The following is a 25,205-nucleotide window of genomic DNA, read 5'->3' as shown; positions in this document are numbered from 1 at the left end:
AACGTCAAGTCAAAAATATACCCAAATACATTAAGAAACAGATTAAAACAAATGAACATCCAGATTTCACATAGGTATTACAATTCTGAGCTAACTTTTAATTTAAAAATGCTATGAATAGAACATTGTTCATTCAGGCCGGGGGGGGGGGGGTACAACATTTAATCTCAACTGCCACTATAATTCTTTGAATTCTAAAAATTCAGGATACAAGCCACCCCTCTGTCCTAGATCAACGTCATCTATGACAACAGTTTTAAAAATGTATTGCTTGTGTATTGACAAATGTCTAACCAAAGCATTATTCCTGCCCTGCTTTTGTATACAGTACATATGTTGGTAAATTCTGGTATGAAATTAAAAGCCTCAGCTACTACAAGTTATTTCAATAATGAAACTAGTACAGAACGATAGTAGCATACATAAAATACTCTAAGCAGAGTAATAAACCAACACAACTATATCCCAGAGTAGACTGTAAGGCTAGTAAGAACTATGGTAAGAATACATAAAATAGTCTAAAGCACAAATAATCACAACATTTTCACAAAACAAAAATAACTAGAGAGAATCAAAAAGTAGAAAACATTAATAATAAAAGGAGATTATACAGCAATAATAGGAATTTCACATATCAATTTGCAGTGATTTTTGGAATATTCTAGAGGTCACAGGAATAGATATGGGCAAAAGTAGAAGACATTAAAAAAGATGATTTGAAATTATACAGCAATAGCAGGAATTACAAACATCTATTTAGAGTGATTTTGGAATATTCTATAGGTTCCAGGGACAGATATAAGCAGTAAATGTTTAATAGTGTAGAAGAAAGAAATCCATTTGGTAGAGAGTTAGTTATGAGAGGGAGGAGAGTAAGTTAAAGAGAAGTCTACGTAATAGGTGAACTGGAAGATAGTACAGAGTGTATGGATAAGGAGACAAACATATGTGATGACAAGTAAAAGAGTTTACAAAGTATAGTAGAGAAAATAATTAAATACTGCCACCATAAAGATGAATTTTTATTGAACAGTTCTGTTGCTTCTAATTCTTTGTTAGCACATGCTGTTCTGGTATGAACATTTGTTTGTACTTAGTATATAACCTCACATTCTCAGCAGTACTTTGGATGCTACCATTGTTTTTGTGCAGAAAGTTGGAGTGCAACCTTTCAGAACTTTTTTTTTTTTTTTACAGACAGGAAGTTGGAGAAAGACAATTATGAGATCTTTGTTTAATGCTGTCCAATTCTATGAAGCTTACACAGATTTAACATAATCAAGAACAAAGTAAAAAAAAGTAGTAAAATTGTCAGGAGAATGAAGACAGATATTGGTAAAGCTGTCAGGTTAGGGTCAGAATAATTGTTTTACTGCTAAATTATTGTGTCATTAGATCTAATTTTGCTTCCATGATTTCTAATGAATTTGTGAGACTACATTGTTCTACTACTACAGAACATTCACAATCATTATGAGAATGGTTGTACTTTTTCACTAGAGTGTTTTAACAATGAAGAAAAGTAAAAGTTAAAAAGAAAAAGTTGTTAACATAGCAGGTCTTAAACATTTGTATTAAGGAGTATCCATAAGCTCATAGGTTAGTACTAGGCTAGCTGCCCTTGTGGGTAATTTTAAGCCCAGCCAGTTACCCCATGTGAGAATCAAACCCTGCATCTTGTGTCTGTAAGGTAAAACACCTTAACCATTATGTCATTCTCTCACTCTTCACATCTCTTCTTTATTTGCCTCTTTTTGGGAATATTATTTTTATTATTGTATGTTCAGTTTGTCAGTTTGACTACAAAAGGTATATGAAGTAGTTGCATATCCTATTAAATGTAATGATTTTATCACCCTAGTTGAAATGATGCAGGAATGGTGTAATATATTTGAATGATGGGCTGTAGTTAATAAATGCTCTTTGAAAGGTAAAAAAATTATCACATTCTTTCATTACAGCTTTTAGCCAAAGATCCAGAGTGCCGTGCTTCCAGAGTCTCAGATATCCAAAGTGTTCCATACTTAGCCGATGTAAACTGGGATGCTGTGCTAATGAAAACAGTTCCTGCAGGCTTTGTACCAAATGTAAGTTCTACTCTTAATGTAAGTTACAGCCTATGCCTGTATCATTGGAGACATACAAAGAGAGGTAGACTCAAGTATCATAAAAGTTAATTTGGTGAACCTAACAAAGAAGATGAAACTATCGATTGAGCAATAAGGAATATTTACTTCAAAAAGACAATATTTAGTCATTTGGCTGCTTAGTTTAACATCCTGCTGCATAACATTGGCATTTGGTGATTTCTTGTTAAAAATTGTTTCCAACTATATGGACTTAGCAATTTTAGTGACAGCAATTGGAGCTCTGCCATTCTGAATTCCCTATTCAGCATACCTGCGCTGTCTTGGGGTTTGGCTAAAGATATCAGATCGTGTTTTTGTGTATTTGTTGCTTATTTGATTCATTTTTAATCTGTGTGGTTTATCAGAGATTAGGAGTGACAGTGGTTTAGAGACTACTGTTTGAGCTTGCTATTATCATGTACAAACACTGCATCTACAGAGTTGTATCTGACCTTGGTCTGATGTTTTCTAAGTGTCTTTATTTTGGCTGACTGCCTGGAAAGTTTTTAGAACTCACCATTGTACTGGGAACTACTGTATTACGTCTGAACAGATCTCTGAATAAGTCCTACATGCAGATTCAGCTTGCTTTACTTCATAATTTATATGTCCAAATATTGGGTCTGTTTTTCTGCCTGACTGCTGGTGTTTTAAATATAAATTATTTTGGGGTTAGTAATTAATTTGTCAGTCCAAAGGCAGACAGTATTTTGTTTTGTCATAGTATGTTTTTTTGGGATTCACTATACAATCTCGAAATACTGAAATGTCGAATTTGAGTATTCCGAGACTGAATACTCGAAAAACCACATACACGAAAACCCACAATCACGAATACTACAATCGCGACCATTCACACACACACACACAAACCAGGACATAATCACACACACACATACACCTACCTAACTAAACAAACATAACACACACAAACACACTTAACCTACCTATAAGAAGGGGGCCAAGCCCCCCTGCACCCCCCACCCCCCTACTTATATATTCTAACTCCAAGGCGGACTAAACACACAAACACACAAAAAACACCACCGCACACACTCACACACACTAAAATCCCTACCCATTATCCTCAAACACACAACACTTACCTGAAACCCCAGATAAATCGACAAACTGCAGCACACGTCACAAACGCGACACCACAATAGCGTCAGATTTGACATTTGCGGATTCAAGATAGTGTAGTTTCGGTTAACTGCACTTTCCACTATTCGGTCTCGACGTACTGAATTTCGACATTTCAGTACGTCGAGATTGTCTAGTGTATCCACCATTGTTTGAGCTTTTCTTTTAACAATGTACCTCAATAGAGTGTTGTGTAAACAACGTTTATTCTTTGATATTGTATGACTAATGCATAATGTCTTATTTACAGGACCTCCTTCTACTGGTCTATCCCCTCTAATACCTTAGGCTTCCTGCTGTTAGTTTTTATTTCTGTGAAAAGAATCATATATTAAAACAACATATGTGTAGTTGCTGGAAATGTTCCAGGTGTGTAGAGTACTGACCATCAAAGATTATTGAATGCCCTGAAGATGTATGTTTTGATGACCAGTCAGTGCCTTAGAGGGAAACATTACATTGATAGAATTTTTATCTTAGGTAACATACACAGAGAACCTGCTTTTCTAATAGGACAAATATCATGCAACAATCAAGTATTATCTCTGTCCTACTCTGCAAAGTTGATCTGGCATTTACCACAGGCATCTGGATGAACGAAAATGTCAGTCTATGCCTTATGGCTCCAGTGTCCAGTGTACAGACATAATCTGCGGTTGGGTTATGATTTGTTGCCACTATATGTCATTACTGGACAAGGTTAAGCCTGGAGTTCCCAAATCCTTTGAGTTTGTCACAGCAACAAGAGCAAGTTGTGAATTCCCGCTCATCTAAGTTCTTCCTGGTTGTAGGAATATGCCTTTACCAGACTTCACAGGCTTCCTTGTTTGAGTTATTGGAATTGGGTGACTTCAACAGCTGGACTGAAAACAAGCCTATGTCTCTTATTAGTGAATACTTCCATGTTATGAGGGGGTTTTAACTTTGCTCAGGTAACTTCCACTGTATCTCATAAATTTTTGTCCTTACTCTGTACTTGGTTTTCCATTTTGGTGTTTCCAACTTTGACCTGGTGGTGAAAACTGTCACATGTTCAGATCATTACCTTTTTCAGTTTTTGAGTGCTTTAACCCTGTTAGCCCCTAATCCTAAGCTGGTGAAGTAAAGGAATTCTAGTGCTGTAATTATTGGTAAGTTTGCTTCTGCTTTCCACTATTTCCACTTAGTGCACAGTGCTGATAAACCTGATTAATTACTGGTGGGCTACAGCAGGGCTATTGTGTATTTTCTGGATCTGATCACTCCATCACATTTAGTCCCTTAGTGTCTAAATCTACACGAACTGTGGTTGATGATGACAAACAGGAAATGAGAAGGCAAGGACAGAGCCTTCAGCTGAAATAAAGGGGTTCCAGCGTGTAGCTCACAAGACATTTCCCTGCGAGCTACATCGCCAAAACCAAATGGCTGCAGCAGCACTTTGCCATAGTGCAATATGGCTGAAAAGCATAGCCACTGCAGCTGTAAACTATGAACAGAAATATTATACCTGGTGGCGATCCTTACAGACAGCTGCCCGGCTGTATTCAAGCAGAGACAGCCATACTAGATGTGTCACACATTCCTTATTCTCATTCAAGGAATGCATGTATTGAATTATTTATTTATTTCACTGTCAGACGTCTGACAATAAAATAAATAAATAATGAAATAAATACATTCCTTGAATGAGAATAAGGAATGTGTTACACATCCAGTATGGCTGTCTCTGCTTGAATACAGCCGGGCAGCTGTCTGTAAGGATCTCCACCAGGTATAATATTTCCGTTCATAGTTTACAGCTGCAGCGGCTATACTTTTCAGCCATATTGCACTACGGCAAAGTGCTGCTGCAGCCATTTGGTTTCGGTGATATAGCTCGCAGGGAAATGTCTTGCGAGCTACACGCCGTAACCCAAATACATCTGACCAGTGACGGATAAAGTTTTTCTTTGGACTGTTTTCAAGCTATAGGCCCCTTGCACACATTTTAGAACCACACATACATGTTTGTGTTCTTTGATTCACCTTCTTGGTTATATTAAATTTTATTAGGTTCATAGGTTCATAGGATGTTACTAGGCTATTGACCCAACTGTCTTTACAAGCCTAGCCGTTAAATCCCAATATAATACTAGATGAGAGATATCATCTATGCAGAAGATTTTTCTAGCAAGGAATACCCATGTCCAGGAGAGAAGCCAGGCAATCCCAGGGAGAAATTTATGGTTTCCCATCCAGTCATCCAGGTTACACTTAAACAGGGTCATGGAGGTGCTCTGCTTGATATGTATTGGAAGCCTATTCCAGAGGAGTGGCAACTGTATCCATCTCTCCAGAAGGCCCTGTTTATGTTGCAGGCTAGATTGAGGTCCCTGTTACAGGTGACTCAAGTCCCATTTGACTTACGGATGTGCAGCATTTCCATTAGATTTTGTCAGAGATAGCTCTGTAAACCAGATGTAAGTCACCTCTAAGTAGTCTACACACTACTGAGTACAATGACAATAGCGACTTCAGTCTGTCCAGATAAGACATGTGCTGGAGACCCTGAAGTTTCTTGGTTAGAAATCTCTGAGGTCTCTCAAGTTGCTGCAGGTGTCTGGTACTGTACATTCCAAAGGGAGCATTATATTCAATAGACCTGAAGAAGGTGAGTACAGGGGAGTTATAAGCTCTTTTGCTCTTGAGGCAATGCCTTTGCTAATCAGGTGAGCGATGTAGGATGTCTTCCTCACCACAGTAGACATGGTGGTCAAAGCTGAGGTCACAGTCAACTTGTGTTGCCAGGTCTCTCACTACATAATTGGTAGAGTATTATTATTTATTTTATAATCAGCAAGGACATTGTTTTTACTGAAGGGAATGATGATGCATTTTTTAGTATTTAGCATAATGCTATGGCTTTGGCACCAATCATTGGTCTGCGTAAGCTCCTTTAGAAGTACACTGATATCACTAGAGAATTCAATGACAGCACCTAATTTGCAGTCATCCAAAAACTTGGTTAGCCACAGCCATTCCATTTTGGCCTGGACGTCTTAGAGGTATATGCCAAACAAGAGGAGGCCCAGCACTGAGCCTTGTGGGACTCCATTGGTGACAATTCTGCTGGTAGAAGTAAAGTCTCCCACTTTGACTGAGTGTTGTTGATCTGTGAGCCAGTTTGCAACCCACCCGAAACATAACAGTTGATATTCAACTAGGTTAGATTGTCAGTGATGCTCGAATGTGGGATAGTGTTGAAGGCCTTGGCCAAGTCAAGATAGGCTGTGTGCACGGCTTTTCCCTTGTCTATGGCTCTGGTCACTTCGCAAAGAAGTCCACCAGGTTTAACAGGCATGATCTGTCCTTGACAAAACTGAACTGGGACAGATCCAAGGTTTGGAGGTCACCTATATCCGTATTTATGAGGTCCATGATGATTCATTCCATTGCTTTACAGATGAGGCTGTTTAAACTTAAGGGCCTATAGTTACCTGGGTCTGTTGTCAAGCTGCCCTTGTACAAGGGAATAATAGTCACTGTTTTCCATTCACTGGGGATAAAACCAATACTCAGGCTGTGATTGAATAGAGTGCCTAATGGAGTAGCTAGCTCTTGTTTTAGAACATTAAGAATGCAGTCCTATGGAGGTTGTGTTCTTAGCCTCGGAGAGAGCATTGATGACTTGCTCTTTGAAGATGCAGGGGAGAGGAAATGATGAAGACATGGTTTGTGGTAGGCCTGGAGAGGATGGGGGTGAAATTTTCACCAAACCTGTCTGCTAGCTGGTTTGCAATTTCAGCAAGGTCAGTGTGTGTGATGCCATACACAATTAGTTCAGCACACATCTGAGTCTTATCTTTTAAGTTGCAGACTTAGCTGAATTAAGCCTTGTGGTTATCCTTGGCTATGGTTGCTAAATGTTTCTCATAGTTGCTCTTTGAAGGTTTTATGAGTTGTCTTATTTGCTTGTTCAGACTGATGATGGTACTCTTCCAGTTCTGGGATCTCACTTTTGTATTTTTAGACAGCAGCTTCTTTCGCTTATTGTATAATTTATTAATGCTAGACATCCACCAGGATGGTTTGTTTTTTTTTCTTGAGGATCTTGCTTTAATCCTATCTGGCACAGCTGTGTCTATACATTTGTGTAGATGTTTATACAGGGCATCAGTATATACCTTAGTATAGCCGTCACTGCCATCCGTGGAAAGTGGAGCTTGTAAGTCGATTATACCTTCCCTTGGGAGGTTATAGTTAGCTTTGGTGAAGTTTTTTAGCCTGACTTCTCCTTTGGGGAGTTTTGGTGGTATTACTACTTCAAAAATGACTGATTTATGGTTGGATTTAACTAGTGTAGGTCCTATACTTGCATCAATCACTAATATTGGTAAGAATCAAGTAATATTGGAGCCCACTGTGGGGTGATGCACATTTGTTCCAGGGCATTTGAGTTAACAAAGTCCAGGAACTTTTGTGCGAGTGAGTTTGGGCTCATGTTAAGTTTCCCAATTAATGGAAGGATATTTGAAGCCACCAGTTATTAGGATATTAGGTTGTACCTTAATTGTCCCAAGTCAGTCTAAATAAGCTGTGGGGACATCTTGGTTTATAAAAGGGGACCTGTAATTACCGATGACCTGAAGGGGGGGTCTTACTCACAGTAATTTGGACTTGGAGTTAGCCTGAAAGTAGCTCCACGGAGTTTTCTTGTCAAACCAGTCTAAAGGTATAATTATCTTTAATGAAAATAGATACTCCACTTCCCTTGATTCTCACACTTTCAGCTTGTGTTCTGAAAGTGTGGAAGGCATCTTAGCCTTGCAAGGCTGGGTATTTTCTGTGGCCTTGAGCCAGGTTTCTGTAATTGTACAGATGTCAGCATCTTCCAGGGAGAAGAGTGCTTCCAGAGAGTACAGTTTCTGATTTAAACTCCTAGTGTTTAGCAGCATGACCCTTCATTTCTTTCCATTTGATATTTTCATGTCTGGAATTTTGTTCTTGTGACCTTGTCTAAAAAATGCATTATGGGGGAGGCAAGTGCCTTAGCCAGCAACAGAAAGCCTAGAGGTGCCAGGTGAAGACCATCTCTGGCAAAGCAACGTGGACTATCCACCATGTCATCCCAGGCTGACAGGAACTGGATCCCCTTAGTATGTTACCAGAAACTAAGCCAATTATTGAAGTCAATTAATTTTCTGTTTATATTGTGGTATCATCCTAGGTGAGGGTAAAATGCTGCTCAAAGCTAGATACATACCTGCCTGAGACACATATTCAGAGAGCTCAGTCATGTGTCTGTTTATATAGTCCAGAGAGTTACATCTCAAGTCATTCACACTAACATAAACTATGACGGAGTCATAATGATACTTGTTGTTGAGAGACTTGAATGCATGTATGATCTGGTGAATCCTTACACTAGGCACACAGCTGACTGTATCCTTCTCCTTGTTCAACCTGGTGAGTGGGGCATCTGTATGTCTCACTATAGAGTCACCTATAACTAAAACATTTGGAATAGTTGTGCATTGCCTTAAGGGATTATTTGGTGAGACACAGGAGATAGTGTTTTTATGTGTATTGGGTGCTTTGGGTGTTGTGTTAGGTGTAGCATGTTTGTGTTTTGGAGGTCTCTGGTGTTTAGGTAGGTTTCTGGAGAGTACCTCTGCATATGAAGGTTTATGTGTTGGGTGCATATTACAAATATGAGTGATGGAGAGTGAGCTGACTACCTGTTTAGTGTTGCTGTTCTGGGTGCAAGAGAATAGTGATTCCAGATTCTTAGTATAGGAGCATCTCTCACAAATTGTACTTGAGTGATTTATGAGTAAGGGGTTGTTGGTGTTCATGATGGAGTTCTGCCTCAAAAAAAAAAACATGTCCACCAGGCTGGTAGGAGAAACAGAGGGAAACTGACAGTCCATAATGCAAGGTTTGAACCTGGTATCTTAGCAGATAAGGAGTAAAAGATGGGGGTATCAGGCAGTTTTGAACATTTTCCAGTAAACAATCTAACAAAACATATGACCCAATGATGACAAAACTGCTCATTTCAGAACTTATCAACCATGAAATGCCACTGAAACTTCTGTCCTTACAAATCTTCAGTATCAGTCAATATGCACAATCTCTGCAGAAGTAAAAGTTAATTCCACATTAAAAATATATTTAACTAATGAAGAGGTTGCTGCTAGAAAACAACTTTATATTTCATTCTTTCATCTACAAATTTAGTGCCTGATATCCTTGAAGAGTAGACTGCCTATGTTACATTAAAAAATTGGTAAGCTGGCAATATTGCAATAGGGAATGGATGTCAAACCAACAACAGGTTCATAGTTACTAGACATCTCATCCAAAGGAGGGCACACTCAGGACTGCAGTGCATCCACCCTTTAAAGTACAACACAGTATCAACAATCCAGCTAAATGCTGTGGAGTAGAATCACCAGCATTCTACAGCAAAAGCAAGTATGTTACCTGTTGTTCTATGACCATTTGCTAAACAAAACAGTTGCACATTCAAAAGAGACTTAGCATGAGCAGCAATAAACTTCTCTTTTCTGAAAGCTTACAGTTCTGTGGAAATGCACTGAAGCTCACAATTCTTTGAAAATGCACAGAAGCTTACAGTTCCTTAAAAATACATTCAAACTCAATTAATTGAAAAAGTACCAAAATTCACTTTTTTAATAGTTTGGTAGTTGGTGTAGAGGATTCAGGCACTTGTTTCCTGTAACTAACATATAGGGTTTGAGCCTAAGGAAGTTGACTAACCTGTTATCCCTAACTAGGACATTACACACACAATTTCTGATGGTGGTAGCATTAAATTCTGCTCACAGAATGTGTAATTATGTTTAAACATAATTGTTGTTATAGCAGAAGGATTTTGCAGACCGGAACCTCTGGTGTGTGATAATAATATTGCTGAGAATTGGAGAGTATTTGAACAAGAATATGATATTTTCATGCAGGGTGCTTTTTCTGATAAAGACATACTTACAAAGGCATTCATACTTTTTAATTTAGCAGGCTCAGAAGACACTGAGAGGGAATGATTATTTGTGTATGCACCTGCCATGTATGCAAGAGAGAGGGAGAATGAGAATTGCCGTACTGCGATACAGGGTGAAATGTGGGAAGACCCCAAGTGCTTAAAGCATAAATTTAAAGAAATGTGTAACCCTCAAATGAATAATGTAATGGAAAGGCACATATTTTACACAAGAAATCAAAGCCTGGTGAAGCTATAGCAACACATATTACTGACCTGAGAAATAAAGCAAAAACATGTAGATTTGGTGATTTGCGAGATGAGTTGATAAAGGACAGACGTGTGTGGTGTTAATGATGCAGTGTGAAAGATTTTGCTTTGAGATAGTGATTTAACATTGATCAAAGCCATAGAGATTTGTCAAATATACAAGCTTACAGAAAAGCACACAGACATGCTTACAAATGAGAAAATTATGCATGCTGTCGCTCATACATTGTCTACTAGTGCGAATGTTGATAGTATGAGGCACAAAGCTAAGATGAACAAAAGATATAAGCAGAAGAAGTTGGCAGTACTCAATTTTAACCATAAACAAAATGAGGCAGCTACAGGTAATGTTACTGTTAATTGCCATAATTGTTGAGACAACCATGAACCTAAATGAGAAAAGTGTTTAGCTTTTGGTCAGCAATGTCACAAATGTAAAAAGTGGAATCATTTCAAAAGGCTTTGCAAGTCTAGAGTACCACAATCTTTTATTAAAAGACAACATCTGAAGAATCAAGTTGATCAGTTAGAAAGCCACATGCAAACTTTTTATGTTGATGGTGTATCTGTGATTGATGAAACTGATAGTCTACTGTGTTATCAGTTGTCGGCAAAGAGCAAAATATTTTGTACTGTTTGGATTAATGGGAAACCTGTAGAGCTTAAAATGGTTACTAGATCCAAGTGCAATGTTATATCAGCACAAATGTTTGCCAAGGTAAAAGTGGTGAAAAACTTGATTCAGCAGTGTGCAAAACGTTTGCTTATGGTGGTGAAGAGATTCAGACTGATGGTGCAGTAGTTTTTACATGGCAGTCTGCTAGGAACAGCTATGAGTTGCAGTTTTACATAGTCAAAAGACACGTCAGTCATTGTTAGGCCTTAAAGATAGTTTGAGACTGGGACTGATTTCATATAATAAGGAGGTCCACCATATAAGTCTGAACAACCACAATAGTTTTACACAGAATATTTTTCATGAATATGCTGATATTTTCAAAGACGAGCTTGGCACGCTACCAGTCACATATTCCCTGAGGTTAAACCATGAAGTAAGCCCAGTTGTCCGACCAGCAAGGAAGATTCCAGTAGCAATGCAGAGTAAAATAAAAACAGCATTAGACAAAATGGTGAATTCCGGTGTGATAACTCCAGTAAAAGAACCGACTGAATGGGTATCCTTCATGGTCATAGCTCATAAGAAAAGCTAAGATGATATTCGAATTTGTATTGATCCGAGAGACTTAAACAAAGTGCTTAAATGTCCTCATCATCTGATGCGCACAGTAGAAGAAGTAGCAACTCTAATGCCGAATGCCACTATTCTTTCAGTCTTAAAAAGTTCATTTTGGCAGATTTTGCTGGATTGCAAATCTTCATTGTTAACTACTTTCAGTATGCCACGTTGCAGGTACAGATTTTTGAGAATGCCATTTGGGATAAAGTCTGCCAGTGAAGTCTTTCAGCACGCAATGGAACACATTTTTTCCAGTTATCCATGTGCTATCATAGTTGACAACATTAGTATTGGGGGCAGTGGTGAGGACGAATACGATAGAGATCGTAAAAACATTCTAGACAGTGCACATGAAGTCACTCTTAAACTGAATCCTCAGAAATGTAAATTGAAGCTGAGAGAAGTTACTTATGTTGGTCATTTGTTTACTAGTGCTGGCTTACAACCAGATCCGTCTAAGCAAGCTGCAATTCTTGAGATGCCAGTTCCAGTCAGTGTCACATTTTTACAATGTTTCCTTGGTATGGTCAACTACTTAGGAAAATTCATCCCAGACCTGAGTGAGCTTTTGACACCGTTGCATAAGCTGACACACAAAAATGTAAACTGGTCCTGCTTAGAATAACACCAAAGAGCATTTGAAGTTTTGAAGCAGAATATTACCAGTCCACCCACTTTGAGATACATTAGATCCAACCTTTCCTTTCCCTGTTTTAAAAAGGAGCTTAAATCCCACCTACTAAACCTGAAATTATGCCATTGCCTTGACCACATGTATTCTTAGTCTGTCCTACTGTATAACCTGTTGCATCTCCTAACTTTCTTTCTCTGTTAGTAACTTCTGCTTAAACTAACCTCCTAAACCCTCAGCTCTACTACTATAACCCTACTATAGCCCCCTCCTTTCTCTCCCCCCTCGCATTCTCCACACTATTTTATCTTTTTCCCCCTACTTCCTATCAATGTTTGTACATTTTTCTTCTTTTGAATAACGATTATCTTTTTGTTTTTACTCTCATATGTAGTAAATTTAGACCACTGCTATCAGTGCAACCCTTAATGTTCATAATTTTTTCTTTTGTTTTTCTCTTTATAATTAATTTTGTATATGCATTGTTATTTTTAATAGTTTTTGTCCTGTTTGTTTATCTATGCTTATGTTTGCTGGGCTTTTTCCCCTTGGGTCTCCACTGAAAATGGGCTGCTTAGTATCAATGCAATGCAAATAATTAATATCCTTTTCTTTTCTACAATTATTTTGTATTGTGATTGTTACTTAATATTTGTATATTGTCACTTTATTTTACTTACGTTTGCTGGGGCTTTTCCCCTCAGGTCTCCACTGAAAATGGGTTTGTTTGCAAACTCAGTTTGACTAACCTAACAAATGTGAAATAAATAAATAAAAATATTATGATGTTAACAAACCTGTAACTCTTTTTTGTGATGCTTCAAAGTATGGTCTTGGTGCAACATGTCTTCAAGAAGACATACCAGTAGCCTATGCATCCAGGACTTTAACCCAAACTGAGATGCAGTATGCACAAACTGAAAAAGAGTTTTTGTCAGTAATGTTCGCATGTTCGAAGTTCAGTGATTTCATTTATAGCAAACCTGTTCAAATAGAGACTGATCACCAACCTCTAGTAACAATTCTAAAAAAACTCAATACATTAAGCCTCAGCACATCTGCAATGCATGATGTTAAAATTGCAAAAGTACAGTTTCAATATTCTCTATAAAAAAGGCAAATATTTATACCTTGCAGATGCTTTGTCAAGAGCACCCAGACAATCAACAGAACAGCTTGACAATGAGAAACCAGTCATGGAAGTCAAAAATTTTTCCTCATCACATTTTGATCAACTTAGACAAAACACAGCTTCAGACCCTGTTCTTCAGAAGTTGATGTTATCAATCAAGGATGGGCAGTGCAACAAACCAGTCTACCACTTGATGTCCAGAAATATTTTCCTTACCCAAATGAGCTCATGATGGAAGATGGTATCATCATGAAAAGTCCAAAGTAGTTATTCCTTCAGTGTTGCAACAGGAATATTTCAAAATCTTACATCGTGGACACCCGGGTACCAATTCTACCAAAAGAAGGGCAAGAAGCATATTATTTTGTCCTTCTATGTCAAAACATATAGAGAATGAAACTCTAGCATGTTTTATTTGCAATAGTACTAAACCGCACCAACAAAAAGAACCAGATTCCTGAACTACCATGGTTGACAGCTGCTACTGATATTTCCGAATGGAATGGTCAACATTACTTAGTGTTAGTAGACTCTTATTCAAATTGGTTTGAAATTGACTTTCTTCCTAATCTAACATCCAGCACTGTCATTACAAAATTGAAGAGACATTTTTCTGTGCATGGTAGTCCACATAAAGTTGTATCTGACAATGATACACAGTTTACATGTCAGCAGTTCAAGAAATTTGTTGAGGCTTGGGAATATCCATGTTACTAGTAGTTCTGAGTATCCGCAGTCCAATGGATTAGCTCAGCATGCATTCCAAAGTATGACATTTTTGTCAGAGAAATTTAAAAGAGATGGTACCAAAGTTTTCCTTAACCTTCTCAATCTCAGAAGCATTCTCTGAGATAACTTGCTTGGTTCACCTGCTCAGAGATTAATGTCTAGACAGATGAGAACAACCTTACCAATTAGTAAACAACTATTGATTCCAAATGCAAAGAACAACAAAGTGATCAAAACTTAACTTTTGAAGAAACGTCAGTCATGAAAGTCATACTATGATAAATCTAGCAAACCTGTTAAACCACTAAGACAAGGAGATACCATAAGGATGCAAACAACCAAAGGATACAACCAAGTGGGTATTATCAAAAATGTTTGTGAGGAACTGAGGTTTTACATTGTTCAATCAGAGGGAATGGAATCTAGAAGAAACTGAAGGCATATACTTCCAGTTTTGGAACCAGTGACACAGCAGGTTGCCTGTGCCAAGACTGTATTTCTCAGAGCAACCTTACACTTGTTCCCATTTTGCAGGAAAATGTACTTTCCTTGAATTATCCTGATGTTATATTACAGAGACGAAAGCACTTGATGAACTTGTGGATTTAATTTAGATTTTTTTATTTTGTATTGTCTTCTACAGTATTAAAAGTGAATTCTTATTTATTAATTATTCATCTGGACTCATATTTTTTTGGTTGCGGATATTTTTATCTGGTTTATTGGTCTTTTCGTTTATTTCTGTGCGGACATGTCTTCCAAGAATCAAGAAATTGAGTCACAGCAATCAGTATTCTCACAGCTGTCTGGACAGTCTGTTAAGAATATTTTAGCCCAGCTTGAACATCTAACACAAAGACTAGATCGGATTGAGCATGCCCAGATGACGTCAGCTCTGAATAGAGGATGTACTCAGAAAGTATTAGTGTCCGGCACGAACAGGGCAAGTAATGCGAGTCCTGTTCAACAGCTGCTTCATGACACGGACCTGGACATAGGTCATGGAATACAGAATAATATGAATTTGAACAACCAGTGGGTTGTAAGTAGTTTAAATAGACCCCATTTATTGAATGTAGCTACCGTCAATCAGCAGCTTATGAATGAGGCAAATGTGGTTATGCAGAACGGACCAGGAGGTGCTAGAATTGAACCGAATGGCCCAATAAGAATGATCAAATGGTTGGAGCATAATCCGGGCCTTACCATCAATGAAACTGTAAGTGCCTTCCACTTATACAAGCAACCTCCAAAAACTAGATCAATTACTTTTAAAGATAAAAAGCTACAATTAGATAATACTTATTTTAAGGAATGTTTGAGACTGAAACTTGTCCCTAAGGGTTTGCGTATGTGGCACTTTCCCACGGGTTTGGTAGCTAACTCTATTCTACATAAAGAACTTATCTTGATGTTTGACAGACACGGCTCTGAGTACATGGAGCTAGTTGTCAAACATAATGGAATTTTGTTAACTAAATTAATGAAAGAAGCAACTGACTTGGATACTAAAATTGTTGATGATGTTGTACATGAAGAGAATTTGTTTGATTACAACCGTATTTCTAAGAGTATTGAACATGAAATTATTTCTATAAAGAATAGAAAAATGAAGAAAATTGAAAGGGACATGGCCCAGTATGAGGGAAATATGTCCTACCCTCAACCTCCTAGGTCTCAAGCATGGAATAGTAACTCTAATCCAAATTCTATGCTAGGCAATACTAATAGCCAAGACTCTTGTTTAGATCAAGAGAATTTTCCTCCATTGAGGAGGTCCGAGAAACTGAGGGACAGGTACAACCAGGACGTTCACGGACAAGGAGCACATCCCATGAACAGAGGCCAAGGGGGCCAGGCAACATATCGGTGGGGGGGAGGGGAGGGCATAGGGGTTGGAACTAACTGTAGAAGACTATAAAGAATGTTCTGTTCTTAAAAACTCTAAGGGGGACTTCATTGTGTTCAATTTTTCTTCTTTACATATTGACGTCAATGATTGTGATTTATTAGCCAAAGGTTTGAAAATTGTCCCTGTCAAAAATTGTGATATAGCTCACTCACTTGAGGATTTAAGACATTTTGTAAGGAAATTGAATTTAAATGTTTTATTTAAGTCTGTTGAACATGTAAGTAACCCCTTACATATCTCCAGTACCTATAATCCACCTGTACATCCATCTTTAATGACCTTTGGAAAACTATGTGAAATTGATTTTAGGAAAATACCTATGAATGTTTCTAGTTTCAATCTTAGTAAGGGTGAGTTGGATGGTTTGGCTAATTTTAAGATGAATAAGGATGTTAGAGTCATCAAACCAGATAAAGGTGGGGGTATCGTAATAATGGATGTGAGTGACTATGAAACACGAATGAGAAATGTCTTGGATGGTGATTCATATAGAAAGATTTCCTTAAATGAACTGAATGGGACTTACAATAGAATTCAGAATGAACTTAATGATCTGTTCATTGAAGGTTTGATTTCTATTGACAAATTTAACTTTCTGTCTGTGTCTCACCCAAGGACTCCATGCATTTTTGGCTTACCAAAAATGCATAAAAGTATTATAGACACTCCAATGCGTCCAATTGTGGATGGTCTGGGTTCTATTATGTACCCTTTAGCCAAGTACCTGGATATTAAATTGAAGCCACTTCTTGCAGATGAACCAAACCTGTGTAAGGACGCATGGGACTTTCTATGAAGAGTCAATGAGTTGGAATTTCTGGAAACTGGGGTTTTTATGACTGCAGAAGATATATATACTTCGATTCCCCATGATATGGTGGTTGAATGGGTATGTAAGTATCTATTACAGAAGAGTGTGGCTCAGTCTAGTATTAATGTATATGAACAGCTTTTTGAATTGGTATTGAGAAACAACTGTATTTTCTTTCAGAATTAATTTTTCATCCAGACTGTGGGGGTAGCTATGGGATCCCCTTGTGAGGGCCTATATGCTAATATGGTTATGCTACAGTGGGAAAAGACATTTTTGTTTAACTCACAATTTTATTCCCACTGCAGGATGTATGCGCGATTTTTGGATGACATCTTTATCTTCTGGGATGGACCTGAAAATACAATTTTAGAATTTTTAACTTACATTAATGATTCAACACCGTTTTTAAGATTTACTCACACAATAGGTTTTAATGAGATTTCCTATCTGGACATTAGACTTATGAAGAATATACCCACTAAAAAGTTTACCTCAGAGATTGTTTGGAAGGAAACATATTCCAATAGTTTTTTACACTTTGATAGTTCTCACCCCTACAAGCAGAAGAGGGCAGTAGTGAAGGGGCAGTTCATTAGGGCTGCCCGGATGGTCTCCTGTTTTAAAGCATTCCTAAGTAAATGTGAATTATTAAAGGAAATGTTTTTAAAAAGGGACTATCCAATGGGTTTGGTGACTAATTTAATGTTGGAAGTGGTTAATAAAAGGGAAAGAGGCTTTTTTAAGGCTATTTTGTCCTATAATTGTAATAGGTCGGAATAGGTGAGGGTGATAAGTGGGATTAATGGTCCACTTAGTAAAGAGAATACTATATCAGATGCAGTTTTTGAGGTACGGAATACAAATTGTCCAGAAAAAATAAATTTTCGATCAGCTTTTATAACAACGTATAATTTAGCAAGTAAACAAATGACTGACATCTTATTTAAAAATTGGACTATTTTATCTTCTTGTAGTGAGCTTAGACAATCTATAGGGGAGAAACGTATCATTGTCTACAGGAAAGGGCAATGTCTCAAGAATATTCTTTGAAAGTAGCAGTAACAGGCATATGAAGGGCCATATGAAAAAATGTGGCCTGTGTAATTATTGTGATTATATAATGGAAGGAACACATTTTAATATAAATGAGGTGAAGGTTAGCCTTAATAGAAACATGTCCCTGTTATACGGACAAAGTAGTTTATTGTGCTCTCTGTATAAAATGTCCCTGTTTTTATATTGGGAAGACAGAGAGAAAGTTAAAAAAATGTATTTACGAACACCTAAGGGACATTAAACTAAAGAAGGACACTAATGCCCTGGCCAGACATTGCAATGAAGTACCAGCACATTCTTTTAAATTTATTGTGATTGAACCCCTACAAGTTGATCCGAGGGGTGGCCCATGGCCACTATACCTTGAAAGACAGGAAGCCCTATGGCAACTTAGGACCAATGCAAACCAGTGGCCTGGTCTAAATGAATCCTTTTTGATCACTTGCTTTTTAAAGTTAAAAGCATTAGATAGATAACATGATTCTAGTAGGGAAGGTTTTTTAGTTGTGTTTTTAGGGTTTGTTATAGATAGTGATAGTAATAGTTTACTTGTAGTGTAATCATTTATTTGCTTATTTATATATTTGTATTTATAAAATCACTTATTAATGTATTTTTAGATGTTTATGTTATAAACTGTTCTTTCATAGAAAGACTGTTTTAATAACTGTATGAATTGCTGCTATATTATTGATGTGAATGGTTGTAGCTTTAAATATGTCATGGATTATTTTATAGTATTTGTGAAGACTATGCTGTGATTGGCTAATGATTGTGGGCATGTTATTTAAATTCACTCTTTTTTCCATTGTCTTTATCTTGATAAAGTCTCTGATTACAGAGACGAAAGCGCTTGAAGAACTTGTGGATTTAATTTTGATTTTTTATTTTGTATTGTCTTATACAGTATTAAAAGTCAATTCTTATTTATTAATTATTCATCTGGACTCATATATTCTTGGTGGTGGATATTTTTATCTGGTTTATTGGTCTTTTTGTTTATCTTGATGTTGTCACTAAAGTTCCTATTGAGAAGAATTCCCCAGAGACTGTCCCTGTTGCTAAACCCAGTCAAAGCTTTTATGTAACCATAACCGGTAGAATTTCCAGACCCAATCCAGAAACACGGTGATTTGGACTTGAGTTTGATTTGTTATTAATATTCAGATGTTGTGTAGCATGTACATTGTCTTGTTCTCCAATTGCATGTTGAACAAATCAAAGAGGGAGGATGTAGATCACTGAGTGTAGTGTTCCTATTGAGCCACTGTAGCTAGCTAGCATGTGCGAGAACAGAGCCATTTTGTACAGTCAGCCAGAGTGACTGCAAGCATGAATGGAGATGCACATGTGAGTGTGTCTGAAGTAATGAGTGAATCTGTTAGCTTAAATATATGTTCCAGTTAAAGTTCCTGGCAATGTTTATGTACAAGAAATATCATGAACACATACATCGCTTTATTGTCTCTTTTCAATGCATGAGACAAACTAGTAGTAGTTAAGACTTCAGTTGCATAGTGGAGTGCAATATTGGTGAGTATGACTGGGGAGAAAACAATTCGTGCCATGCTTTATTCGTTCTTGTAGCAGCACAGAAAAGTCAGACTTGCAGACTGCATAGCTAAATTGACCAGAAACCGTCATAGACAATTGTAAGAATGCAAAAAAAAAAAATCAAAATGGAACCTATCCATACTGCTCAACCTCTTAGAGCAAAAAATCTGGACAAAGCCTAAAATGATGGGGGGACAAATAGGAAACATTTTAAATATAGCTCTTACAAACTTAAAATGTTGATAGAATAATAAGTTTTGCATTAGCATGAATTTTCTGAAGGATGTGGAGTCTTAAACTCAAATATTTGTCATTATTTAAAAAAAAAAAAACATTGTCAGCTATATGCCAGAAAGGTACAGATTTTAGGAGGAACACACCAAAAATATGAGGCAAAAATCTGGACATTCTGTGAAAATCTGTACAGTTGAGAGGTATGAACCTATCAAAGTGCAGCATAGGAGAATACTGACCTGTCACATACTGCTTTATTACAGAAATTTGGAGCACTACCTGTAAGCAAATACTGAAAAAGCATTTACTAAAGCAAAATATTAGTGATGCAAAGTTAAAGTGATTGATATGGATTTACGACAGGAATGAAAGAATATCGCAAAAGGGATAAAGCTATGTGCTGTAATTATTTTAGTCCTTACATGAGCAATGTGTAACTGAGTAACTTATTTCATCTTACCAGGTACTTGTGCTTAGTGGACTTCACCAAGTTTACACACACACACACACACACACACACACACACACACACACACACACACACACACACACACACAGTCGTACATTGTCTCACACACATACATACACACAATCGTACATTGTCTCACACACACACACACACACACACACACACACACACACACACAATCGTACATTATCACACACACACACACACACACACACACACACACACAATCGTGCATTGTCTCACACACACACACACACACACACACACACACACACACACACATTATCACACACACACACACACACACACACACACAATCGTACATTATCTCACACACACACACACACACATAACTGTACATTGTCACACACACACACACACACACACACACAATCGTACATTGTCTCATACACACACACACACACGCACACACACACACACACACACACACACACAATCATACATTGTCTCTCTCACACAGACACACACACACACATGCACACACACACACACACACACACACACACACACACACGCGCACAAACACACACACGCTCGCGCGCGAGAGAGCATGTAGAAACAAAATTCATTTGAACAGGCTATGGACCACATGGAGTGTTCCTACAAAAAGGCAATTAAGAAAAGATGACAGGAAAATAAAGAAATGAGAAGGGAGCATGAGAGATGAAATAATAGAACAGAAAATAAAGTGGGTCTATGAAGAACAGTCAATAAAAGTAATCATTGAAAAGTGTCTATAATGAAATGAAGACTGATTGCATGAATTAAACCTTTAACAATTTCAAGGCCCTCACTTCAATCAGAAATGTATTAACATGGGTTAACATGCACAAGAACATGTATACTAAAATAGGAACTGCATATTCAAAACAAAGGCTTGATGTCTTAAATGCAAAATGAAAAATAAAATTGTTCAGTAAGGGTTCTGGATACATGATGCAGTCTTCTTAAGGAAGCTATGCAAATGTCTTAGGAGCTAAGAATGCACTAACCAAGAATATCACAGTCCTAATGAAGACAGACAGGAAAGATGGTTCTGTTTGAAAGTGGGAGAAGTAATCTTTACCGAAAACAATTCAGAGCTGCTTAACATGTATGAAGTATACTTGACTAAGTAAGTACATTAAATAATTTTTATCTGAAATTTTATTCTTTGTGTTTGTACCTGAACAGCAAAGTAAAAAAAGAGTGGCTACTGTCAAGTAGATATTTATCATGCTATTTTCATCCCAGAGATGTTCCAATGGTAACAAATTACAGACATGACAAAAAAGAATACTAGTCATATGTGTGATTCATGTCTCTCAACTTCTTACAACAAGAAATCCGTCAAAGCCAAAAAATATAGGGAGGACAAAGCAGAGGTGCAGCTGGCTCAATCAGATCCCTGGGCTGACACCAAAAAGGCATCTCCCCACCCTCTCAGCTCTTAAGTGGAAAGCAAAAATAAGCACTTCCCTGTATTAAGCCGATCACCAGACTGCAGTGATCAGCTTACTACAATCATATCCATGCCCCCCAAGCTAGCTCTTCCATTAAAGAGCAAAAAAAAAACACTTCACTTTAAAAATCTGATCAATACATTGTAGTGATCGGGTTATTAACAGTTTACATCCGCACAACCCTATAGCTCTTAACTGTCCAGATGTTTGCCTCATATTTTTGGTCTGTTCCTCATAAAATGTATAGTTTTCTGGCAAATCAGTAAGAACTGAAGTCACTAAATATTAAATAATGACAGACATTTGAGTTTCAGACTTCATTATCCTTCAGAAAAATGCAGGCTAACACAAACCTTGCTATTCTAGCAACTTTTTTAAATTTATAAGAGCAACATTTAAAATAAGTCCCTATTTTTGAGCCTTTGTCCCCCCATTATTTTTAGGCTTTGCCCAGATTTCTTGTAGTGAGAAGTTGAGAAGTATGATGCACCACACCCCCAGCTAGCTCTTCCACTGAAGAGCAAAAAAAAAAAAAAACACTTAACTATAATAACCCACTCAGGTTATTTCAGTTATGCACACCACACCCCCTACAGCTAGGTCTTCCATTGAAGGGAAAAAACATTTTTTTCTTTTAAACCATAGCAAACTTCTTGCTACAAATGTAGCAACCAGCTGCTACAATTTAGACCACACAGGGAGTGCTGCAGCACTCAGGGTATTGCGCTAAAGAAACAGATGTCATTCATTCATGATGATGCATTGTCGATCATACCCCCCAACCCTTTACATCTGGGGCAATTGCCCCTGTCACTCTGCCCTATTTATGCAGCTGGGACAAAGGTCAAAAATAGGGATATAGTTTAAAATTGCTCCTATAAACTTATAATGTTAGAATAACGGGTTTTACATTAGCATACATTTTCCAAAGAATATGAAGTCTGAAACTCAAATATCTGCCATTATTTATTGACTTCAATCCCCAATGAGTTGCCAGAAACTCACAGATTGTTTGAAGAACAGACTTAAAATATGAAGCAGAAATATGGACATACTGAGAAAATCTGGACAGTTGATATGTATGGTAGGGTTGGGATAAATTGATCCCTGCTTACCATAGGCAAACATGTCAGCCAGATTAACAGTACACATTTTGATATGGTTTTAGACTGCAACAAATAGATCTTATCTTGTATTTTCTATTTCCTGTATCTTTTATGCAGCATGCAGTGATGAAGATGCATGTTAAAATATCAGCCTGTTACATGAATGTAAACAGGCTCTTCGTGCAGTTTTGTTAAATTACAAAACTGATCTAGCCAAGCATTTACCATCACATATGTTGTTATTAAAAAAGGCCAGTGAGTGTGTGTGCTCACCCTCATGTCTATGTATGTGTATGTGTGTCATACCTCTCAACCATACCAAATTCCTTGGCATTTACAGGTTTTGAGGTCCAAATAATGAGGTGCCACGAATTCCCAAGTGGCCTCCTTTATTCCCGAATTTTTCTGCTAACTGGAGCACTTTAGTTTTAGGAATGCTATGTAGTTTTAGCTGCAATTCAGCATGACCATTCCATTCATTTTGGAATTGACCATTCGTGCATTTGAATTACTATGATTTTAGCTGCGGTCAGACGTTGGACTGCTATGTCGGTTGGAGCTGCACTTTTAGCCATTCGTGCATTTGAATTGAAGTTAGGTGTGTTATGTTTAATACGATTTCTGCAGACTGTTCATGCATTTAAATTACTGTGATTTTAGCGGCAGTCAGACATTGGAATGCTATGTCAGGTGGAGCTGCACTTTTAGCCATTCATGCATTTGAACTGAAGTTAGGCATGTTATGTTTAATAGTATTTTTACATTTGAATGTGTGTGTGTGTGTGTGTGTGTGTGTGTGTGTGTGTGTGTGTGTGTGTGTGTGTGTGTGTGTGTATGCCCCAGTTAGGTGTACTTGGTAGGTAGGGTTACTGAAGCTCAAACCCTGTACCTTAGGTACAAGGAGCAAGAGCCTTAGTTCTCTACCCATACCACCACTTCTGATTGAAGGAGTTATAGCTCTCAACTGTACAAATTTTCACAGAATGTCTGGAATGTTTGTTTGGCTCATACTTGTGGTCTGTTGCTTTTAAAATTTGGATGGTGCAGCCATAGTGTAGTCACCTCACAACAAGAGGTTCTCTGGTTCGATTCTCAGCTGGAGTGCTTTCTGTGTGGAGTCTGCATATCGTCCCTGTATTCGTGTGGGTTTCCTCCTGGTGCTATGTTTTCCTCCCATGATACAAAGACATGCATTTGCAGTGTTTCTCCCCGGGCCTCTGCCGAAAATTGGCTTTGTTCCAAGTTGGACTTTCCCAGTAAACAAAGGTTAAATAAATAAAAAAATAAATTTGTCATTTTCTGGCAAATCAGTCAGAATTGAATTCACTAAATAATGACAACCATTTAAGTTTCAGTCTTCCGATCTTTCAGGAAACATGGCAGGACATTTTATTCTAGCAACTTTCTAAGATTATACAAGCAATGTTTAAAATGTGTCCCCAGTTTTGAGCCTTTGCCCCCCCCCCCCAATAAATTTTGGATTTTTCCTGATTTCTTGTGCTGCACAGTTCTTTAGGTAAAGAGAAGTTTAGTGCTGCTTATGCAAAGTCTACTTGCATTGTTAGTAGCACAATGGGTTATGTACTTGCTTTTGCTGGAGAAGGCTGTGGGTTCTACTCCCACACTATGTAGATGGATTTCTGTACTGTGTTATGTTGTACTTTTAAAGGGGGTGGATGATGCAGTACTGAGAATGTCCTCCTTTTGCAGAAATGCCTAGTAGCTATGAACCTGTTATCAGTTTGCCTTCATTCCCTATTGAAATATTACTAGCTTAACATTTTTTTAATGTAACATAGGCAATTTATTCTTCAAGGGCAACAGGCACTTTACTTGTAGATGAAACACTGAAATATAAAGTTGTTTGCTAGCAGCAACCTCTTCATTAATTATAGATCTCTTTAATGTGGAATTATTTAGAAGACTTTTACTTCTGCAGAGATTGTGCATATTTACTGATACTGATGGACTGTAAAGTTTGAGTAGACTTTTATGATGGAAATGTTCTGAACTGGGCAGTTTTCATTGGTTCATGCATTTTGTTTCATTGCTTACTGGAAAAATGCTCAAAACAATAAATTTAAAATACACTCAAACAAGAGTGCTGCATTATACAAGGAATATAATTTAATACTGTCAGGAATGTGTATCAAAGAATACATGTATGTTTCGTGTGCGATGGGCCTATGATTTGAAAACAGCCCAAGCGTAATCTTTATTCACTACTGGCCAGATGCATTTTTTTGAATGTGGGTTTCAATGTTGTTTCAATGAATGTGAGTTTCAAGGGCAGAGAAGTTTTAATGCTAAGTCTATTTTCATTGTGAGACTGTATTGCTTTGTTTAGCAGATGTCTTTTAGT

At 37.5% G+C, this 25,205-nt stretch overlaps 1 protein-coding gene across 1 annotated transcript in view; it reads left to right on the top strand.

The window, feature by feature from the left end:
* Window positions 1-25,205, top strand: part of LOC122788671 (serine/threonine-protein kinase 32B-like) — a 641,627-nt gene that overhangs the window by 351,520 nt on the left and 264,902 nt on the right. The window contains exon 4 of the mRNA XM_044055567.1: window positions 1,962-2,087. Within this exon, the coding sequence (XP_043911502.1) occupies window positions 1,962-2,087 (126 nt within the window). The remainder of the gene's footprint in view (window positions 1-1,961; window positions 2,088-25,205) is intronic.

The sequence above is a fragment of the Protopterus annectens genome, chromosome 14.part0, assembly GCF_019279795.1.
Source record: "Protopterus annectens isolate FY-2018-M chromosome 14.part0, PAN1.0, whole genome shotgun sequence".
NCBI lineage: Eukaryota > Metazoa > Chordata > Ceratodontiformes > Protopteridae > Protopterus > Protopterus annectens.
The sequence above is the reverse complement of the archived record's forward strand: the minus strand, read 5'-3'. Positions and strand labels throughout refer to the sequence as shown.